Here is a 17854-nt window from a genome sequence, read left to right on the forward strand (position 1 = left end):
AAGTTCTGAGTTATGAACTCTTTGGGGGTCCTGACGTCATTGGTGATAGTGGGCACAGCAGCGGTGATGACAGCTGCCAGAGCAGGAGCTCAGGGACCAGCCTGGGGCTGCCCCAAAGGGTACCTTTTACTGCTGAGCCAAGAGGCAGGCGGCGGGGTTGGCCTATGATGAGCAGCAGGTGAGAAGGCAGGAGAGAACCGAGCTGCCCCCACCCCGTGCCAGCCCAAATCACTGGCCCTTTGGAGGCTCGCCTCCCTCAGCCCTCCCAGCTCATGTCCAGCTAGAGGCCTGGGGTCCCAGGCTAGGCCAGGGGCACAGGCTAGGACTCAGCCACCTTCTCTCAAGCTGGAAACCAGAACTAGGGTCTTCTTCCCTAGTTCAGGACACAGGAGGCTTCCTTGAGAAGGTGTCCCCGGTTGAAGGAGGAACGGTGACTTTGGTCCTGGAGAGCATGCTTGGGTGTGAGAGAGTGTGAGGCAGGGGTGCAGCCAAAGAGCACGCTCCTGGTGTGGGGGGGGGGCAGTAGGAGCAAGTGTTCAAGCAAGTGTGCCAGCTGGGCCACGGAAGGGTCCCAGGCGGCCCAGGGGCGGGGCTGAGGAGAGCCAGGCTGCGAGGCTGCGAGGCTGGAGAGCTCCCGGTCAGGGGGATCTCCTCTCCACAGACCTAAATCTGCCCATGCTGGGGAGGCTCCAGATCTTTGGAGGGCTCCAGGTGGGTCAGGGAAATGAGAAACAGAGAAGAGAGAGAGTTGCCCGGATCATTGGCTGAGTCTATGAAAAAGGCAGGTTCAGGCGTCGGAGTTCCCAGCCAGGTTCCCGCGACCACTGCCCGTCCCTGGCCAGCAGACAGGTGCTCCGCGGCCCGCCCTCGCCAGGAACGTGCACGTTCACTCTGCTCTGATACGTGGCTACGCCCTCTGGACACACCCTGCTGGGGATGGTGAGACTATCTGCATGGGTGGAAGCTGTACACATGACATGGGAATGTGGCCCAAGTTTAAAAAGTGCAGCGTGAGTGATTAGCAGGGAGACGATGCGCACACCCAGCAGCTGGAGACTGGCCAGGACTGGCCACTGGCCCACAGCCTCCGTCCCTGAGCAGAGAAGGGTGGTTAGCCATGAGGTTAGCAAAAAGGACGAGGGAATTAGTGACCCAGATGGCAACCCATGTGGCCCCCTTTATTCTCCATAGCACTGCATCTGGGAGCGGGTGGCAGGGGCTGGGAGGAGAGCGGGCAGGGGCTGGGAGGAGAGCGGGCAGGGACTGAGCCCACGCACAGGTGCAGCTGCACAGATGCAGCTTCACTTTGGGTCTCAGTTTGAGGAGAGCAGCCTGCACCTTAGCTCTCACAGCTCCCGTTCTGGTGAGGGTCTGGGGTCCTTCCGCGTGTGGGGTGGGCCCTGCGACTAGCCTCTTGCCTTGACCCCCTCTGCACACTCCAGTGTAAAATGAGTACTGCTCACTTCTGCCCCACACCCCCAAGAGCCCCTGGAGAGACATACCACCCCAGCTTCCCCAGAAACACATGCGAGAGGGGCTCTGCCCCAAGTTCAAGCTGCGGGTCTGCAGGAGCTGTTCAGGTGCTGGTGGCCCTAAGGCAGGTCCCAGCAAGAAGGGAAACAGAAGCCCCGCAGAGTCCCCTCCTCCCTCTATCAAGCCCCGGTCTGTAGCCCCACAGTCCCTCCTGTGTCACAGTCCTCCAGCTCCAGCCGGGGTCTGCCTCCAGCCCTGGTTCCCCGCTGCCGCCGGTCCAGAGCCAGCTGGAGGGCCTGCTTGAGGGTCTCCGCGTTGTTCAGAACGTTGTATCGGCTCAGGGCCACCAGCCGATCAAACTCCTCGGGCTCATAGGTGAAGTTCATCATGCCATAGGGGGTGTCTGGCCCGTTGATGTCAAAGTCCCCAAAGGCCTTCTCCTCAGCTGTTCGTCTCTCCACACCTGTGGGTTGGAAGAGGAGGAGAGACCAGTCTGGGGTGCGCTGTGGCCAGGAGCTGCCATCTGAGGAGGCCCCCTTGCCTGAGGACATCTGGCTGGTTCTTGGTGGGTCCTTCCTGGGCTCACATCTCCACTCTCTTGCCCGTCAGGAGGAGCCGGGCCAGGGCCGATGCTGAGGCCCAGGAAGCAGAGGGCAGCAGTGGCCAGCGCGGGCCCTCCAGGAGGCATGCTCTGCTACCTTGTCAAGGGGATCCACTCTCAGAACAGTATCCCATCCCCACCCGGGGCTCTGTGGACCAGACCCAGGCCCAGGGCTTCCCCTCACCTGGGGCCAGGTGTGTGCGGAAGGTGCGGTTGACGAGGGGGAAGTGCAGCACGATGGGTGAGCGGGGGTCCTCGGCCCTGGCAAACAGGTAGCACTCACGGGGTTCCTCCAGGTCCTCAGGGAGCACCTCGATTCTGGGGAAGGGGATGCCTCGGTCCAGGCAGTACTTCTCTGTCACCTGTAAGACCTGGGCAGGGAGGTGAGCTTCTGACCCTGCCTGCCCCCACCTGGACTCACGCAGGTCCAGTTTCGAGGGCAGCTCTGCCCCCTGCTAGCTGAGTGACTTCGAGCAGGTGGCATACCCTTTCTGAGCCAGTTTCTTTATTTATAAAATAAAAATAAAAATGGGAATAACTCTCTAGCGAGTTGTTGCGCAGATTAACAATAAGCACCAGCATCCTCGGTCACCCTCCCTGTAACTACCACGGCATCCCTTCTCTGGCCCTCCCTGCTGCCTCTCAGGGGGCTGTTGCAGTTTCACAAGGTTGAGACCGAATGATTACAGAAGGTCACATGGGACCCAAGAGGAGGAGGAGGAAAAGGTTCAAAGGGGGAAGAGCTGGCCCAACAGCATGATAGTAGCCACGTCCAGGTGGTGAAACCTGTCCACCACCACATAGGGTTTGAGAGACCCCTGAGGGGACTCTGATGGCTCTGTTGTTACCATAGTAACAAAGGGACAGCAGACCCAGACCCAGTCCTTAATGGGAGCAAGAAATACTATCAGGAGCAGGCAGGACAGAAGACACCTGAGGACCCTCTCTGGCCTCCCCTCCTGACTCCCAGCCCCTCCCCTAACCTCTCCTCCAGCCGGGACCAGTGCCACCGCACACAGTGTGCACAAGGCACCCCTGCAGGTGGAACCCACACCCTCCGCCAAGCGCCATCCCCAAACACCCAGTCAGGCTGCCCTAACAGAGCACCCCCACCCCTACCTCAAAGGGGGCATCCAGGGAGTAGTCGAAGGACACAATGAGGTCCACGGCTCTGTGCGGCACCAGGCTCAGCGGGAAGGGAGAGTTGATGGCAAAGCCCCCGTCCACCAGGCACAGGCAGTCCCGCATGGGAGTGAGCTGGTTGGGGAAGGCGTCCGGGTGTGTGTCTGCACAGGGACAAATGATTTCATTTCTTAGCAACCCCTTCTCTTCCCGCTGGGAAGGCCCCTCTCTAGGGAGATTTCTGCTTCTGCCCTTCTCTCTGACCGCCACCCCGGGTTCTTCCACCCCAGTTCCAGCCCAGTCCAGTCCTCCCTCCATCCGCTTCTGGACAGCAGGAGCCCACACCCCAACCCCAGGTCCAAAGGCAGCGCTGGCCCCAGAGAGCCAGAGGCACAGGCAGCTGGAGGGCCCGGCCCAGAGCAGCGCCCACCTTTCCAGGCCACAAACTCCCTGCTAGCCACATAGTCCTTGTGCAGACAGAGGCCACGGGCGAAGTTAAAGCTCTCGGCACAGGTAAAGCGGGAGGTGAATATGTCCAGCACCGCCTGGGAGAAGGGCCCCTGGGGGGTGAAGAGCCTCGTCCGCAGCCTCGTGGGGTCATTCAGCTGAAGCTTTTGCCGGTCGTCTAGTGAGGGTGGGACAGTGAAAGGCAGTGAGAGGTGGTGCCAGCCTTCGTCCAGTAGCCTTTGTGTCTCCGGAGAGTCTCCTACTTCTCCTGACACCCCTTCTCCTCCCCAACCCCACTTCCCAGTCCTCTGACCACTACTCCCCAGAACCCCCTATATACGCCTTTTTTTCCTTTCATGCTTCCCATGTTCTGAAAGTTGCCTATGACATTGCATTTATTAAATAATAACTTATTCCCATCCTTTTGAAAATAAAGTTGTATATACAATTTCCAATCAAAATTTCATCAATTAAACACCTACTGAGCAGTCTTTGCGTGGAGGGGACTGTGTTAAGCACGGGGGCTGCAGAGGGGACGAGGGTCTGGCCCTCAGGGCTCACACCTACTTAGGGGAGAGTCGCATAGAGAATGAACCCTAACAAGGTCCTGAGGTGGGGACAACAATGGGCTGTGCATGCGGTCTTGCAGGGACCTTGGTGGTCACACCCTCATCAGCCTGGAGGTGGAGTGAAACAGCGAAACTCTCCGACAAAGTGATAGCTCAGCTGCATCTTAAGAGCTGAGCAAAAGTTATCCAGGGGAGAAAGGTGGGAAAGGTATTCCTTGAAGCAGGGAGCTCAGTTAAGGAGCAGGCCAAAGAGGAGCCCTGTGGTGTCTGGACAGAGTATCAGCCGGAGGCTCGGGGGTCCTGGGCTGAGCTGACCGCACTGGAGCCCAAGCGGAGGATTCGAAGGTGTAGCCTGACTATAACGCACTCACAGCCCGCACTGGGTTTTCTGACCCACGCTGCCTCTGCACAGAAGTCGTTCCCTCAGGACTTCTCTGACCCCAGTGGGGCAGCCAGTCCTTCACCATCCTCTATGCCTCTGTCAGGACCCTATTTCTGGAAAGAAGAATGGGGGTCAGGTCTGAACCCTCACCTGTGATGTTCACACTGCCGCGGTACGAGTCCAGGAAGCCGAGGCTGAAGCCCGCGGTCTTCTGGAAGATCTCATCCAGGCTGGCGGCAAAGGCGCTGCCCCACACACCTAAGGAGACAGGCGAGGCCCGGGCCCTCGACTCCTCCGCCCCCATGGGGCCTGACCCCGGGCCTGCCCTGTCCCCAGCCCTCCAGCTTAGACTCACCCTGCAGGTAGCAGATCCGGGGCTCCGGCCAGAGTTTCAGCAGTCGCCCCATGAAGAACTCTGAGCCGAAGAGCTTGGTGGGAACATAAACCCCATACTTGGGGAAGCCAATCTCATGGGGAGTAAACTCGCACCATTCTGGGGGCCAGGAGTAAAGGGAATGTCTCCGGGGACTTTCCACCAGGACCCCAGTGTTCCCCCTGGCCCTTGGGACTGAGCTAGAATCTTTGCCTTGCCAAGAGCAGGAGGCAGCAACCCCACTGTGCCCCAATAGCCTGGCCTCTTACACCCTCCTACCCCCGTCACCTCCACCTGCTTCCCATCTCCGCACACCCAGGCACCTGCAAAGTCTTCGCCGCTGATGTTGGTGCGGACGTTGACACCAGCGTAGATGGGATAAGGGTTCTGGCTCTGGCTGACGGCCTCCTGCTGGTCAGACAGCTTGGCTGGGTTTTCCTGGGCAGAAAAGAAGGGAAGCTGATTGGCTTTTCCCATCGCAGTGGCCTGAGGCTGGTACCTGGCGGGCTGTGGCGAGCCCACTAGAGACCGTGGTTGCCAAGGCCAGTGCTCTAAGCTGCAGCAGAGATGAGGCCACTGTGAGTTCTGTGCAATTCCAGGGGCATTGGGAATACCCCCAGCTTCTTTCCCATTCAAGCAAGTGTATCAAAACCAAAGAGAGGCAGCGTGACATTTTTAAAGGAATAACTGAAAATCCAGACTACTTTCTTTAAAAAGTAAATCACTAGAAAACATGAATTCTGTCCTTAGAAATTAGAACCCACTTGTGATATACATCCACAACTGGTAGCCACACACCAGTGGGCCAGGTGCCCTGGCCAAGACCCTCACTCAGCTCTGAATCTCTCATCTCCCAGCTTTCTGGGCTCGCAGTTCTAGGAGAAGCCACCAGGGGCGTAAGTCATGGCCGCTTGGCCAATGGGTGAGAGTGGTGTTCTGCCTCAGCTGCAGGGTAGAATCGCTCGGAACTTGCAAAACACACTTGTGCTAGCACCGGACCCCAGACCAGTCAAAATCAGTGTTTCTAGCCCTGGCAGGTGTTGCTCAGTGGGTTGGACATTGTCCTGTGCCAGTTCCATTCCCCGTCAGGGCACATGCCTGGGTTGTGGCTGGTCCCAGGTAGGGGGCATGCAGGAGGCGACCAATCCATGTTGCCCTCTCACAGTGATGTTTCTCTTTCTTCCTCTCTCAACCTCTCCCTTCCTCTCTCTCTAAAAATCAATTTTAAAAATCTTTATTTATTTATTTTTTATCCTCACCCGAGGACATTTTTCCATTTTTGTACAGATAGAGTGGGAGGGAGAGAGAGGAAGAGAGAGAGAGGGAAACATCGATGTGAAAGGGACACATCAAGTGGCTGCCACCCGCACGACCAACCAGGGCCGGGGACAAACTGCAACCGAGGTACGTGCCCTTAGCGGGAACCGAACCCGGGTCTCTCCGGACCGCAGGCCGACGCTCTAACCGCTGAGCCAAACCGGCCAGGGCAATTTTAAAAATCTTTAAAAAAAAAATCACTGTCTCTAGAAGTGGGGCTCAGGCTTAGGGTATGTTGGAAAAGCTGCACAGGTGATTCTAATATGCCGACAGATCTTAGAACTGCTGACCAGCTTCTCCCTCCCCAGGGTTAGGAACCAGCAAAGATGAAAGGGTGTCCACCCTCCAGAGATCTCACCCTTTGTCCCAAGGGAACTCAGACTAAGGGATAGCTTTGCAAATTTTAGATCTTTCTTAGCCTAGTGGTTAAGGCTGAATTAAGTGCTGGAGGGGCAGAGGTGAAAAGGAGCCGTGTTTATTTGTTACCTGCTCTTCTCTTACCTCCTCGTACAGGAAATATTCAACCTGGAGGCCCCAGAGGTCAACCAAGGAAGTGCTGTGGCCGCTGCTTTCCAGGTTCTTCAGTTCCTGAGCACAGTATTGTAAGCGCTCTGTGGACACGGCTCCCTTCTTACTGCTGCAGACCCGAGCCCGGGCACGCTCCGTGGGGCCCTGCAAGGCCACCTGGGACCAAGCTGGGTCCCTAAAGAGTGTGGAGATGCACCTGGCATGGAGGACATTCGAGGCAGTTAGGGGCAGGGGAGCACAGCAAAGGGAGAGAGGGATGCAGGTGTCTGTGAGTGACCCCTCCTCCCCCATCACTTGTACCCACTGACTGCCCTGTATCACCCACTCGGGGGTTCCTGGGGACTCAGTCTCTCCTGCCTCTCCTAACCCCACTGGAGGCAGGCTTGCTCCTGGCCCCTTCAGAGCCCTCCTTTACTCTGTACCCTGTCCCCACCACTTACCAGGTGGACCCAGAGACCCCACTCAGGTAGGTCACAGTGTCCAGGAGACTGAGCTCCTGCAGCCCTGCCAGGCTGCCATACAGGGAAGACATGGCACGGGTTCCACCTCCAGAGCCCAGCACAGCCACCACGGGCACCTGGGCAATGATCAAGGTAACATCAACCACCACTGTCATTCATGGATCACTACCTATGTCAGACATTGACCTAAGAGCCTTACATGCATTGTCTCATTGAGTCCTCACAGCAACCCAGCGAGATCCCCATTTTACAGACGAGGGAACTGAGGCACAGGAAGGTTAGAGAATGTGCCCGCAATCAGACAGTTAGTAAGTGACGGGCCAGCGATCCGAAGCAGCATGGCTACAGAGATGGCTCTTAACCATTACACCAGGAAATGGTGCACCTGCAAGGTATATTGGATTCAGCTAAACAGGGTTTCTCAATCTTGGCACCTCTGATCATTGTGGACCAGATCATTCTTTGTTGTGAGGATGTTTAGCAGCGTCTCTGGCCCTTACCCAGTAGATGTCAGTATCATCCCTCTCCCTCTCCCCCAGTGGAGACAATAAGACATGTCTCTAGACATTGACAAATATCTCCTGGGTGGGGTAGGAGGGGTTGCAATTGCACCTAGTGGAGACCCACTAAGCTAAAGTGACAAAAACCACCAGGCAGCCTGGCCCTGACCCAACATGGGAGGTGTCTGTGAGATCAGACTAGATGTTTTTGGTTGTTCAACTTTTCTACAAAGGTTTTACTCATTTCACCCAATTTTTTGGTTCCTTTCCCTGTTCTTCTTTATTCTCTCTCTCTTTTTAAAATTTATTTTATTTTAGAGAGAGAGGAAGGAAGAGGGAGAGAGAGATAGAAACATCAATGAGAGAGAACACTGATTGGCCACTTCCTGCATGCCCCTCACTGGAGATCGGGCCCACAACCTGGGCATGTGCCCTGACCGGGAATTGAACCGGCGATCTCGGCCGGGCTATTCTCTGTTTTAAAACAAGTGCTCCCTGGCTACTGTCCAGTCACTGCCCCTTCAGAGAACTGGAGGAGACAGAGCTCCCTGTTCCCTCTTCAGCTTCTCCCTGCAGGTGGAGGTTGGCACAGAGCAGGCATTACCCCAACAGTCTAGGCTTGCTCCTCTTCCCATTGCTGGGCACAGGCTCAGTGTCCTAGCTCACTTGCAGCCAGGAAAATGCCACCAACTTCTTCCTGATTTGCCACAGGGCTCACCCTCAGTGCTGCCTTTCCTTCTGTCTCCTGTCATGGACTGAATCGTGTTCCTGACCCCTCGCCAATTCAAATGCTGAGGCCCAATGTGATTATTGAGGAGAAAATAAAGTTAGGGGGAAAGTAAGGCATCTCTTCTCAGCCTTCCTGCTAAATTAGTCACAGAACCTGAAGCGTGAGGAAAAACAATACATACATCTTTGACATTTAAACTTTTTTTTAATCCTCATCTGAGGACATTTTTCCATTTTTGTTTAGATAGAGTGAGAGGGAGGGAGAGAGACAGGAAGAGAGAGAGAGAGAGAGAGAGAGAGAGAGAGAGAGAGAGAGAGAGAAACATCAATGTGAAATGGACACATCGAGTGGTTGCCACCTGCACAAACCAACCAGGGCCGGGGACAAACTACAACCGAGGTACGTGCCCTTAGCGGGAACTGAACCCGGGTCTCTCTGGACAGCAGGCTGATGCTCTAATTGCTGAGCCAAACTGGCCAGGGCTTGACATTTAAACTTTTAAGCTCTCCTAGAACTCTTCAGTCCAGCATTAGACATTACACAGATTATCATCAGTACAGTACACATGGGTGCATGGTCTCCAAACGTAAGACCTCCTCAAAGACTGCCCAACGCCCCACTTGACCACCTGAAATCTGTGATCATAATTACTGATGCTATTGTAATGTGTCAGTGAGATCATCAGAGATGCACAGCCGAATTGTGAATGAAAGGAGCGCTGTGTTCACCAGTGGGCTGTGGGCGTATAGCTTCCCAAATCACAGCCCCGAGCCTTTGTTGCCTGCTTATAAAGGCTCAAACTACATTCTCTTAGCACTGCTTTTGGTGCTGTTAAGGGGGTTATGAGAGGAGCTGTTACAGAGGCAAGGGAGGAACTAGTTTCAGGAGGTGAGAGGAGCTATTACAGAGGTCAGGGTAAGAGCAGTCATTAATCTCTTTCTTTTTTATGGTCCCTCCAAGTTTCCCAAGGCCATCATTAACCCCCTTATCTTTATGGTTCCTCTGGGTGTCAGTCCCAGGTTTTTTAGAAAACACTCGGTTGTGCACGTGTGGGAATAACTGATCAGAATGGAGTTCATTTTTAAGTCAAGTAGCCCAGCTCAATACTAGTTGATTTATTGTAATGAACCAAACAGCTAAGCATGCAAGGCCCTTTCTTTATTGTGATTCATCATAAAAAGAAATGATTTTTTGTTGTTGTTGTTGTTCCCCAGAACATTTCCAGATGTGTTCCTAGTTATGTTTTTAGTTTCTAAGACCCTTGACTAAATCTCTGTCATTTATTTCTAGCCAGAGCCTTCTCGTTTTGATTATTCGTGACACTGTATTTGGAGAAAAGCCCTATCGGGAGGTCACGTAGGTTGCATGAGGTCCCAAGGGTAGGGCCCTAACCTGATAGGACTGGTGTCCTTGTAAGAGGAAGAGAGAGAGAGAGATCTCCCCCCCTGCACACGCAGAGAGGAACGGCCGTGTGAGGACAGCAAGAGGGTGGCCATCTGCAAGTCAGGAAGAAAGGCATCACCAGAAGCCAACCCTGAGCCACCTTGATCTTGAACTTCCAGCCTCCAGGTGAGAAAATAAATGTTGTTGTCTAGCCCCCAGTCTGTGGTCGGTCATGGTGGTCCGAGCTGACTAACTGACCTCCCCTGGCCAGGGCTGTTTAGCCCTCATTGCACATGAGGTCCTGACCCCTCCAATCAGCTCAGGTGAACAGCCCTGCCCCTGCCTCCTCTGCTCCCCACGCTTCCTCTAGGCTTCCTGTCACATCTTAGCCACATAGCCCTCTCAAAGGAAGACACCGGATTTGGTTCTCGTGGTGCTGGGGTCCCCTCCATTCCATACCTGGCCACTGTCGGGAGCCTGGCTCAATCCCAGCACCTGCTGCAGGGCCTTGGATACGATCTGCTTCCTCTTGTCCAGAAACTCGCGCTCCCCGTCACAGAGGTCAAAGCCAAGGCGCAGGTCAAGGTTTCCAGAGCTGCCTCGAGTGGGGTAGGGTTGGGGTGCTCGCTAGATGACCGTTCAGTGGAGGAGAGCCTCGGGCCAAGCCAGTTTGTCGTAGGAGCAGACCCGCACCCCATGGAACCCCTCAGAAAGATCCCACCAGAACCACGCATGCCTACCCCTCACCCCCCAGCTGAGCAGAGTAGACAGGAGAGCCCCCACACTTCCAGCCCAGCCCAAGAAAGAGCCTTCTCACCACATTTCTGCCTTCACACTCAGGGCCACCTCCTGGCCCTGAAAGAGACAATGGCCACCCCTAAGCACCCTGGAGGGAACCCTCCCACCTGCAGCCCAGGTGCTCTGGTAACTCCAGCCCACACGTGGACCATGGCTGAGCTCCTGCTGGTCTGGTCTTGCCCCTCTCAGCCCCTCCCCTAGACCTTGTGGTGGTCACAGAGCAGAACACCCAGCCGGAGCCTCACCTGCCCCACAGCCACCAAGCGCTGTTCCTCCTGACCCAGGGCCAGAGAGGACAGCAGGATGCCCCCCTTGCCCAGATTGCTGGTCTGAGCCTCCAACTCAGCATTCGGGTCACTCTGCGGAGAAGAAAACACCATGGAGCCCCCCGAGGGGAGGAAACCTGCCGAGGGGCAGCCCGGGAGTGTGGCCCATGCACAGCGACTCCGCCAGCAGCCCCTTCCAGGCCCTGTGCGCGCTCACCTCCAGGACCGTGAGCTCCTCCCCGACCTCCACGTGCAGCCGGGAGCGAAGCACTGGGTTCACGTGGAAGGTAAAGGTGTCCGGGCGGCGCGCCTCCACGGGAGGCTGCAGCGGCAAGAGCTGTGGTTTCTCGTAGGCCCCGGGCACTGCCAGGCAAATCTGCCTAGAGCCTGGGAGCAGAGGGCCCGGTGAGGGGGTGAGAGCTGTGTTTGTAAGTCTCTCATCAGGTCATAAGCAGCTCCCCTTCTCTTCTTGGAAACCCCAGCTCATCACCTTTCTCACTGCCTGGCTCTGTGACCCAGAGCAAAAGCATCATGAAGGAACCTGGGCTCCTAGAACAGGCCCTGGGGAGCCGGGGGTGGGGTGGGGGTGGGGGGAACACAATGCCTGGGAGAGGGGGAAGGCGGGGGAGAGAGGGCCGCCTGCCCAGAGCTAATGGGGCTGATGATTTTGAGATTATATTAAGTACATAAACTATAATTTTCAAAAACTGTATTATAATGATCATATATTAATTATTACACGAATGGCCAGTTTTCAACAAGTAGTTCCCTCCATCGTTTGTCTCCATTCAGCCCCTGTGCTCATCGCCTTGGGGGAGATTTGTGGCCAGTCGGCAATTTTCTCAGCCCTTGGTTTCCAAAGTGTAAGATCTTGGGAGAACACAGATGGCTTGATGAGGAGGTAAAAGAAGGAAGTGGGTTCTGGGCACAGAGAGAATCGGTGGTTTGGAGAAGCAGGGGACAGCCAGCCCAGGCCAGAAAGTGAGGCCAGGCAGGGAGGAGGGGAGAGGCCCGTGGCCCAGGGGCAGCCGGGCCCGCCCTGGTCCTAGCAGGACCCCAGAGAGAAATGGCTGAGCATGGCACCCAGGCAGAGGGGACCCCAGACGGCCTCACAAAGGAGCCCAGACCCCAAACGCCTCAGGAGCAGAGATCCAAATGGAACTCTCCCTGCGCAAACTCCTGGGCATTTCATGGGACCTGGAGACGACATGACCCGGGGGGGAATTGGGGAAAATAAGAAGGGTACGTTCTTTCACGCCATGGTTTATGGACTGAGATGAATATGCACACACTGCTCATAGTGAGAAACAGCCGAAACCTGTCGGGGAGAGAGCAGGTGCCCTGGAGCAGCACGGACCTGGGTCTGGTCCTGGCCCCACCACCCCCTGGCTGTGTGACCAAGCTTTTTCTCCAAGTGTCAGTCTCATGAGTTAAAAGAGAATAATGATTATACCTACTTTACAGGGCTGTTATGAGGATTAAACGATAAAACGCATACAAATACTTAGCACAGCATCTTACTCGTGATAAGTGCTAGAGGTTACCTGGGTGGGACTCATCCTGTGGGCTGCCTCTCGGCCTCTCGGCGTCAGCAGGGTCCTCAGCTGTCACACAGCCTCTGCCCTCCTGCCCTCCTGCCCCCACCCCCGGGGCTGCCCTCCTGTGGCAGATGCCTGGGTGGGCCAGCTCTTCACTTCTGAATTCTCACTCTTTACCCTGTGACTCCAGGGCCTCCCACTAACAGGCCGACTAAATTCCCCGCCCTCGATCTTCAGGATCAGCCTTGGGACCCGTTCTGACAACATGAAGTTAGTGGCTGGATGTGACCCAAGCCTCCCAGTACTTGCTCATGCGGGCTTGCTCTCTCACGCCGCTGCCCTTCGCGTGCCAGGCTGGCCCACTGGTCCCAGGAGGTGGCTGAGGGTCACGGGTGCCGAGCCGGGTCACTCCCACCAAGCCCAGCCCAGACCAGCCAAGCCCAGCTGACCACCAGATGTGCGACCACGTAAGTGCTTCCTGTGGCCTGCCACTGCCCCTGGGGGTGTTTTCATAGAGAGCAGGAGGACGAATACAACCCTGTGCTTGAATACTTCCAGGGACAAAAAATTCACCACTTCCAGAGGCAATCTGTTTCATCCCTGGCCAGCTTTAAGCGGTGAAAAATAAAAAACGTGCTGCCCTGACCCATCTTATTGAAATCAGTAGCCCCCTCACCTCCCAGGGGAGGAGGGGAGACCCAAGGCCACTGGCCAGACTCACCATACCCTCGATGTGGAGCTGTCTCATTGTCCTTGAGGGAGCCCTGGATTCTCAGACAGGGCTGAGCCTGTGGAGAGCAGAGGCCGAGGGGAGCCAGACGGTCACAGGGCCCCGACAGGGCCCGCACCAGGACGGAGGGAAGGGAAAGGGGAGAGGTTCTGGGGCCGTGTACAGATAGCAATCTTCCCAGGGCAGGGGTCTTCTGTAGCAGCCCCCACTCCTAGTGTTGTAATGTGTCATCAAGATAGAGACGCACAGCAGAATTGAAAAGGAGCACTTTATTCACCGGTGGGCTGTGGGGGTATAGCTTCCCAAATCACCGCGGCAGGCCTTCTCTGCTGCCTGCTTTTAAGGGAAAAAAACTACATTCTTGCCCTGGCTGGTTTGGCTCAGCGGTTGGAGCGTCGGCCTGCGGTCCAGAGAGACCCGGGTTCGGTTCCCGCTAAGGGCATGTACCTCGGTTGCAGTTTGTCTCCGGCCCTGGTTGGTCGTGCGGGTGGCAGCCACTCGATGTGTCCCTTTCACGTCGATGTATCTCTCTCTCTCTCTGTTCCTCTCTCTCCCTCCCACTCTACCTGAACAAAAAGTGGAAAAAGATGTCCTCGGGTGAGGATAAAACAAACAAACAAACAAACTACCTTCCTGGCACCGCTCCCAGCACCGTTGGGGGGACTGACACAGAGGGGGACAAGAGGAGCTGTCACAGAGGTCAGGGCAACCACCACTCTCTTCTCTTCATGGTTCCTCTGAGTTTCCCAAGGCCATTATTAACCCCCTTTATCGTTTTCTCTGGGTTTCTCATGGCCCTCATGTTTACAAAAAACCCCACCAGCATATGTATGTGCAGTAACTGAGGGTCAGAATGGAGTTACTTCACTAGGACTCAGAGGGAGTGGCCCCTGGCGGGGAAGGGGAGGAGGTGAGGGCCCCATTCCTGGCCCCTTCGGCAGTCTCGGAAGCCGGGGCTCCCAGGGAGTAATGTGCTGTGCACGGGTCGGAAGGCTGGCTTTTCAGCTGTCCACTCAGCTGCGAAGCAGCTCCTTCCCCCGGGTCACTGGAGGTGCCTACCCAGCACACCTCCGTCTGAGCAGAGGCCGAGTGACCTTCGGAAAGGCAAGTGGGTGTGAGGGCTCAGCTGTGGACTCAATGCCCCCGGCCTGGGCAGCCCCAAGCTGGGGTCCTCCCTACTTACCACCAGGACACCATTGGTGATGACTTCAGATGCAGGCACCTGGCTGCAAAGGAGATGGCTTATTGGCTGTCCGGGCGCCTCAAGGTGGCTGTTACTATAACTATGTGTCTAAAGCAGTGGGAAGAGCCGGGGGAATATGGCAGCGTCTGGGGGGAGGGGTGGGGGTTCGCCAACACTCCAATGGGCCTCAAGACCAGGACATCCTCTCAGACAGGCCAGCACGGGTGACTGACAGCGGGGGGCTGTCCGGGATTTCCGAGTAAATGGGAGGACACAGGCTCCACTTGGACTCACCTGTTCTCCAGAACAAACTCCACCTGCAGCTCTTGTGAATCCTAATGGAGGGAGCAAGGAAGCACCCATTTTCAAAGAGTTCCAGAAGCCTGGGGGATCGTCCCTACCCCACAGCCCTGCTCAGCCCAGGAACTAGAGGAGACTTGCTGTGGCTGCTCTGGGCACAGGAAGGGTAGTGGCATCTCCATGAGCAGCTTCATTCATGGAAAACTGTGCAGACGCTGTTCTGGACACCGAGGATTCGGCAATGATCAAGATAGACAAAGTGCTCTGCCCTCGAGAGCTCACAGGGAAGACTTTTCTGAGGGAGGCCTTGGTGGGATCAGACCTGGTCATGCTGACCGGGAGCCCCCTCCTCAGTGCCCTATGCTGGGCGTCCTCTGCTTGAGCTCGGCTCGTGGCTGGCGCAGTGGGGCACCTCACCTGCTGGTTGAGTGGGAAGGTGTGTCTGTGGGGTTGGCCAGGCTTGAGGCTCTTCAGGTCAAACAGCAGCAGGGAGAGTTCTCTGCTGGCCAGGACATCCTTGTCATAGAGGGTGAGCTCTAGGACGTTCTGGAGACAGGGCAGGCAGGAAGTGGGAGCCCGAGGCAGGGCAGGCGCTCGGAAGGAGCCCTCGCCCTCTGCCACCCTGCCACCTCACCTTCACAGCGCTGTGTATCTGGTAGTGGAAGGTCTCATTCCACTCAGGGTTGCTGCAGTTGTCTATCACCCTTGTCTGGGCGCAGCTAGGAGATGCCGTGGGCAGCCACAGTTTCACGTAGCAGTCAGCTTTGGACACTTTGGGAGGAGGGGGGAGGAGCACGGCTGGAGAGGAGGCTGCCAGCGTGGGTGGGAGATGGAGGGAGAGCCCCCGTCCTGGACTCCACCTCCACCAGTTACAGCTCCCATTCGACTGCATGAAGCCCTGCCATGGCCAGTTGAAAAAATCACATGGCAGCACAGACACTGCCTAGTTAATTCCCAGAAAGGACTTGATTCAGGTGACAAACTCCCCTCCCAGTGTGAGCATTGGCGTGGACAGTTTGTGGCAACAGCAGGGGTCACACACTCTCCCAGGCCGCCGCTCGCTACTGGCTAGACTCAGGGAGGAGTCCAAGTCTGCACAGCGCTGCCCTCCGGCTCCTGCCTCCTGCCTGCCAGCTCCCTCCCTCCCTCCAGTCAGCACCAGCCCCTCCCCCCTCCGCCCCACTTCACTCACACACACTCTCTCTCTCTCTCTCTCTCATTTCAGGCCAGCCCCTGCTGAGCCCTGCAGAGGCCTGGGGAAAGGAAGGGGAGAAAGGGGAGAAAGGGGAGAAAGCGGGCTCACTCACGCAGGTCTGTGCCCTGGATATTTCTGGCCCTCAGCACCTTCACCTGGAGGTCATAGTATGGGTGGGTTTCCCGCTGAAACAACAGAACTCTGGGGACTCAGTTCCAGGAAGCCAGGTGTGGGGCCTGCTCTCCCGGCAGTGATGCCCAGCTCCGGTGTTCCTCGTCCCAGCACAGGGCAGCAGCCTGGCCCAGGATCCCTGAGGCTGCTGTGCCTGGGACCTGGGGGGCCATGGCGGGGCAGGCGTCGGAAGTTCAGCCTGTTGGTAATAACACACCTGGCTTCCAACCTAAGCTCCCCCTGGGCTAGCTGGATGGCCTTGGGCAAGCAACTTGATTTCTGGATGTTTCCGTTTTTCCATCTATGAAACGGGGTTACGGTGATAATCTCATAGGGTTGTGGTGACTTCTCAATAAAAAGTTGAGAAGTGCTTGGCCTGAGGGCTGAATGCATGTAGCTGTTTTACTAACTACGGTGGTTGTCACGCTCCACTCAGACCACGGTGCCCCTGCTGCAGCTTGAGAGGTGAGTGCGCTGCTTAGGGAGATTAACTATTAAGAGAAAGTTGTGACCAATCCCACCACTAGCTCCCTGACAAAGGCCTACGAGGCTGAGGGCAGGTGAAGGGAAACCAAGATCACCTGCTTGTAATGGTCAGACGAGTCGCTAAGGAGACTGCAGCTCGGGCTCAGGAGAGAAGACAGCAGACTGCAGACTCCTGGGAGCGAGACCATCGCCTCAAATGCAACCGCCAGACCAGGGCATCTGGGCAAACCCAGCCAACTACAAGTGTCACATGATCAGCCCTCCATTCCTTACTGGGAGGATTGTTTTCAAAAGCCAAGGTCTTGGCCAAGCTCTACTTTAAACTCCCCCAGGTTGTCTGGAGCAAGTTGGTCCCACCCCAGATCAAAACCCAACCCCCGGGCTGGCCTCCATCTACACAGGGGACTGCACTCCTAGGACCCCTCCCGTCCACATTCCCAGGGAAGGTCAGGTACTTTACCCGGCAATGACTCCACTGAGGTTCCCTCTTTTCTCTCTTCCGGAGCAACACCACCCCCAGGAGGGGCAGCTCCTTGCATGCCAGCCACCTTGGCCAGAGCGCCCAGAGCATGGCCAGGCAGCCCACTTGCCAGCAAGAAGCGTCTGCTCTCCAGAGCCACCCTCCTGGGTTCTGGATACGATCACTGCTGGCTCAGGTCTGGTCTGACAGGTACAGTGGGGTGGGGAGGGTGGAGCTGCTGCTCTGCTGTGGACTCAGGGCCCCATGGCATCTGGGGCTGGAGGAGGGGCGTGATGGGCTCCAGGAAGTGACTGGAGCCCAATTTCCTCAGGCAAGAGGCGCTCTGGTTCCAATCCCAGCCCCTGGTTATCACTGGGCTGGGTGTGGAAAATGGATGCCTGAGCCTCACCCCCATGCTTCCATGTGGCGATGTGGCGATGTGGCGAGGGAACTGCAGCCAGGAGGTGCTGTATGGAGTCTTCCCAGCTATAAAAACACTACCTTTCGAGTCCCACTTGCCCACAGGGCCGAAGCAGAAGCACGAACATCTCTGGTTCAGTGCTTGATTTGGACTCACAGGTATTTCGTCTCCCCGGCCCCCCTCATTTGTTCTCCCAAGAGGGGCTGCTGTGCACAGGGCCCGCACCACACCCTCTTTACTTTTGTTAATCCTCACCAGAGGGTGTTTATCCATTGATTTTGAGTGGAAGGGAAGGAGGGAGGAAGGGAAAGACATCAGTGTGAGAGACACATCAACTGGCTACCTCTCATGTGACCCTGACCAGGGCCTGGGATTGAACTTGTAACCCAGGTACGTGCCCTTGACCGGGAATCGAACCCA

At 56.4% G+C, this 17854-nt stretch overlaps 1 protein-coding gene across 1 annotated transcript; it reads right to left on the reverse strand.

Annotated features, from left to right (window-relative positions):
* Nucleotides 1–1511: 1511 nt before the first annotated feature.
* Nucleotides 1512–17181, reverse strand: PLA2G4F (phospholipase A2 group IVF). Its single transcript, XM_036273289.1, has 20 exons — nt 17014–17181; nt 16009–16081; nt 15336–15472; nt 15119–15247; nt 14696–14736; nt 14402–14444; nt 13210–13276; nt 11168–11337; nt 10930–11043; nt 10704–10741; nt 10346–10481; nt 7253–7389; nt 6786–7008; nt 5291–5405; nt 4950–5087; nt 4745–4852; nt 3627–3821; nt 3194–3360; nt 2259–2445; nt 1512–1936 (listed from the first exon to the last, which is right to left on the reverse strand). The coding sequence occupies exons 1-20, from the start codon at nt 17122–17124 to the stop codon at nt 1653–1655; spliced, it is 2613 nt and encodes an 870-aa protein (XP_036129182.1). The 5' UTR covers nt 17125–17181; the 3' UTR covers nt 1512–1652.
* Between the last annotated feature and the right edge of the window lie 673 nt (nt 17182–17854).

This window comes from Molossus molossus, unplaced genomic scaffold (assembly GCF_014108415.1).
Source record: "Molossus molossus isolate mMolMol1 unplaced genomic scaffold, mMolMol1.p scaffold_m16_p_1, whole genome shotgun sequence".
Taxonomy (NCBI): Eukaryota; Metazoa; Chordata; class Mammalia; order Chiroptera; family Molossidae; genus Molossus; species Molossus molossus.

Coding starts and splice junctions, on each gene's coding strand:
- PLA2G4F (XM_036273289.1), bottom strand. CDS start 17,124: ATGCTCTGGGCGCTCTGGCCAAGGTGGCTGGCATGCAAGGAGCTGCCC. Junction 15,248..15,335: donor AGATACACAGCGCTGTGAAG/GTGAGGTGGCAG, acceptor CCCTGTCTCCAG/AACGTCCTAGAGCTCACCCT. Junction 1,937..2,258: donor CCGCACACACCTGGCCCCAG/GTGAGGGGAAGC, acceptor TCCAACCCACAG/GTGTGGAGAGACGAACAGCT.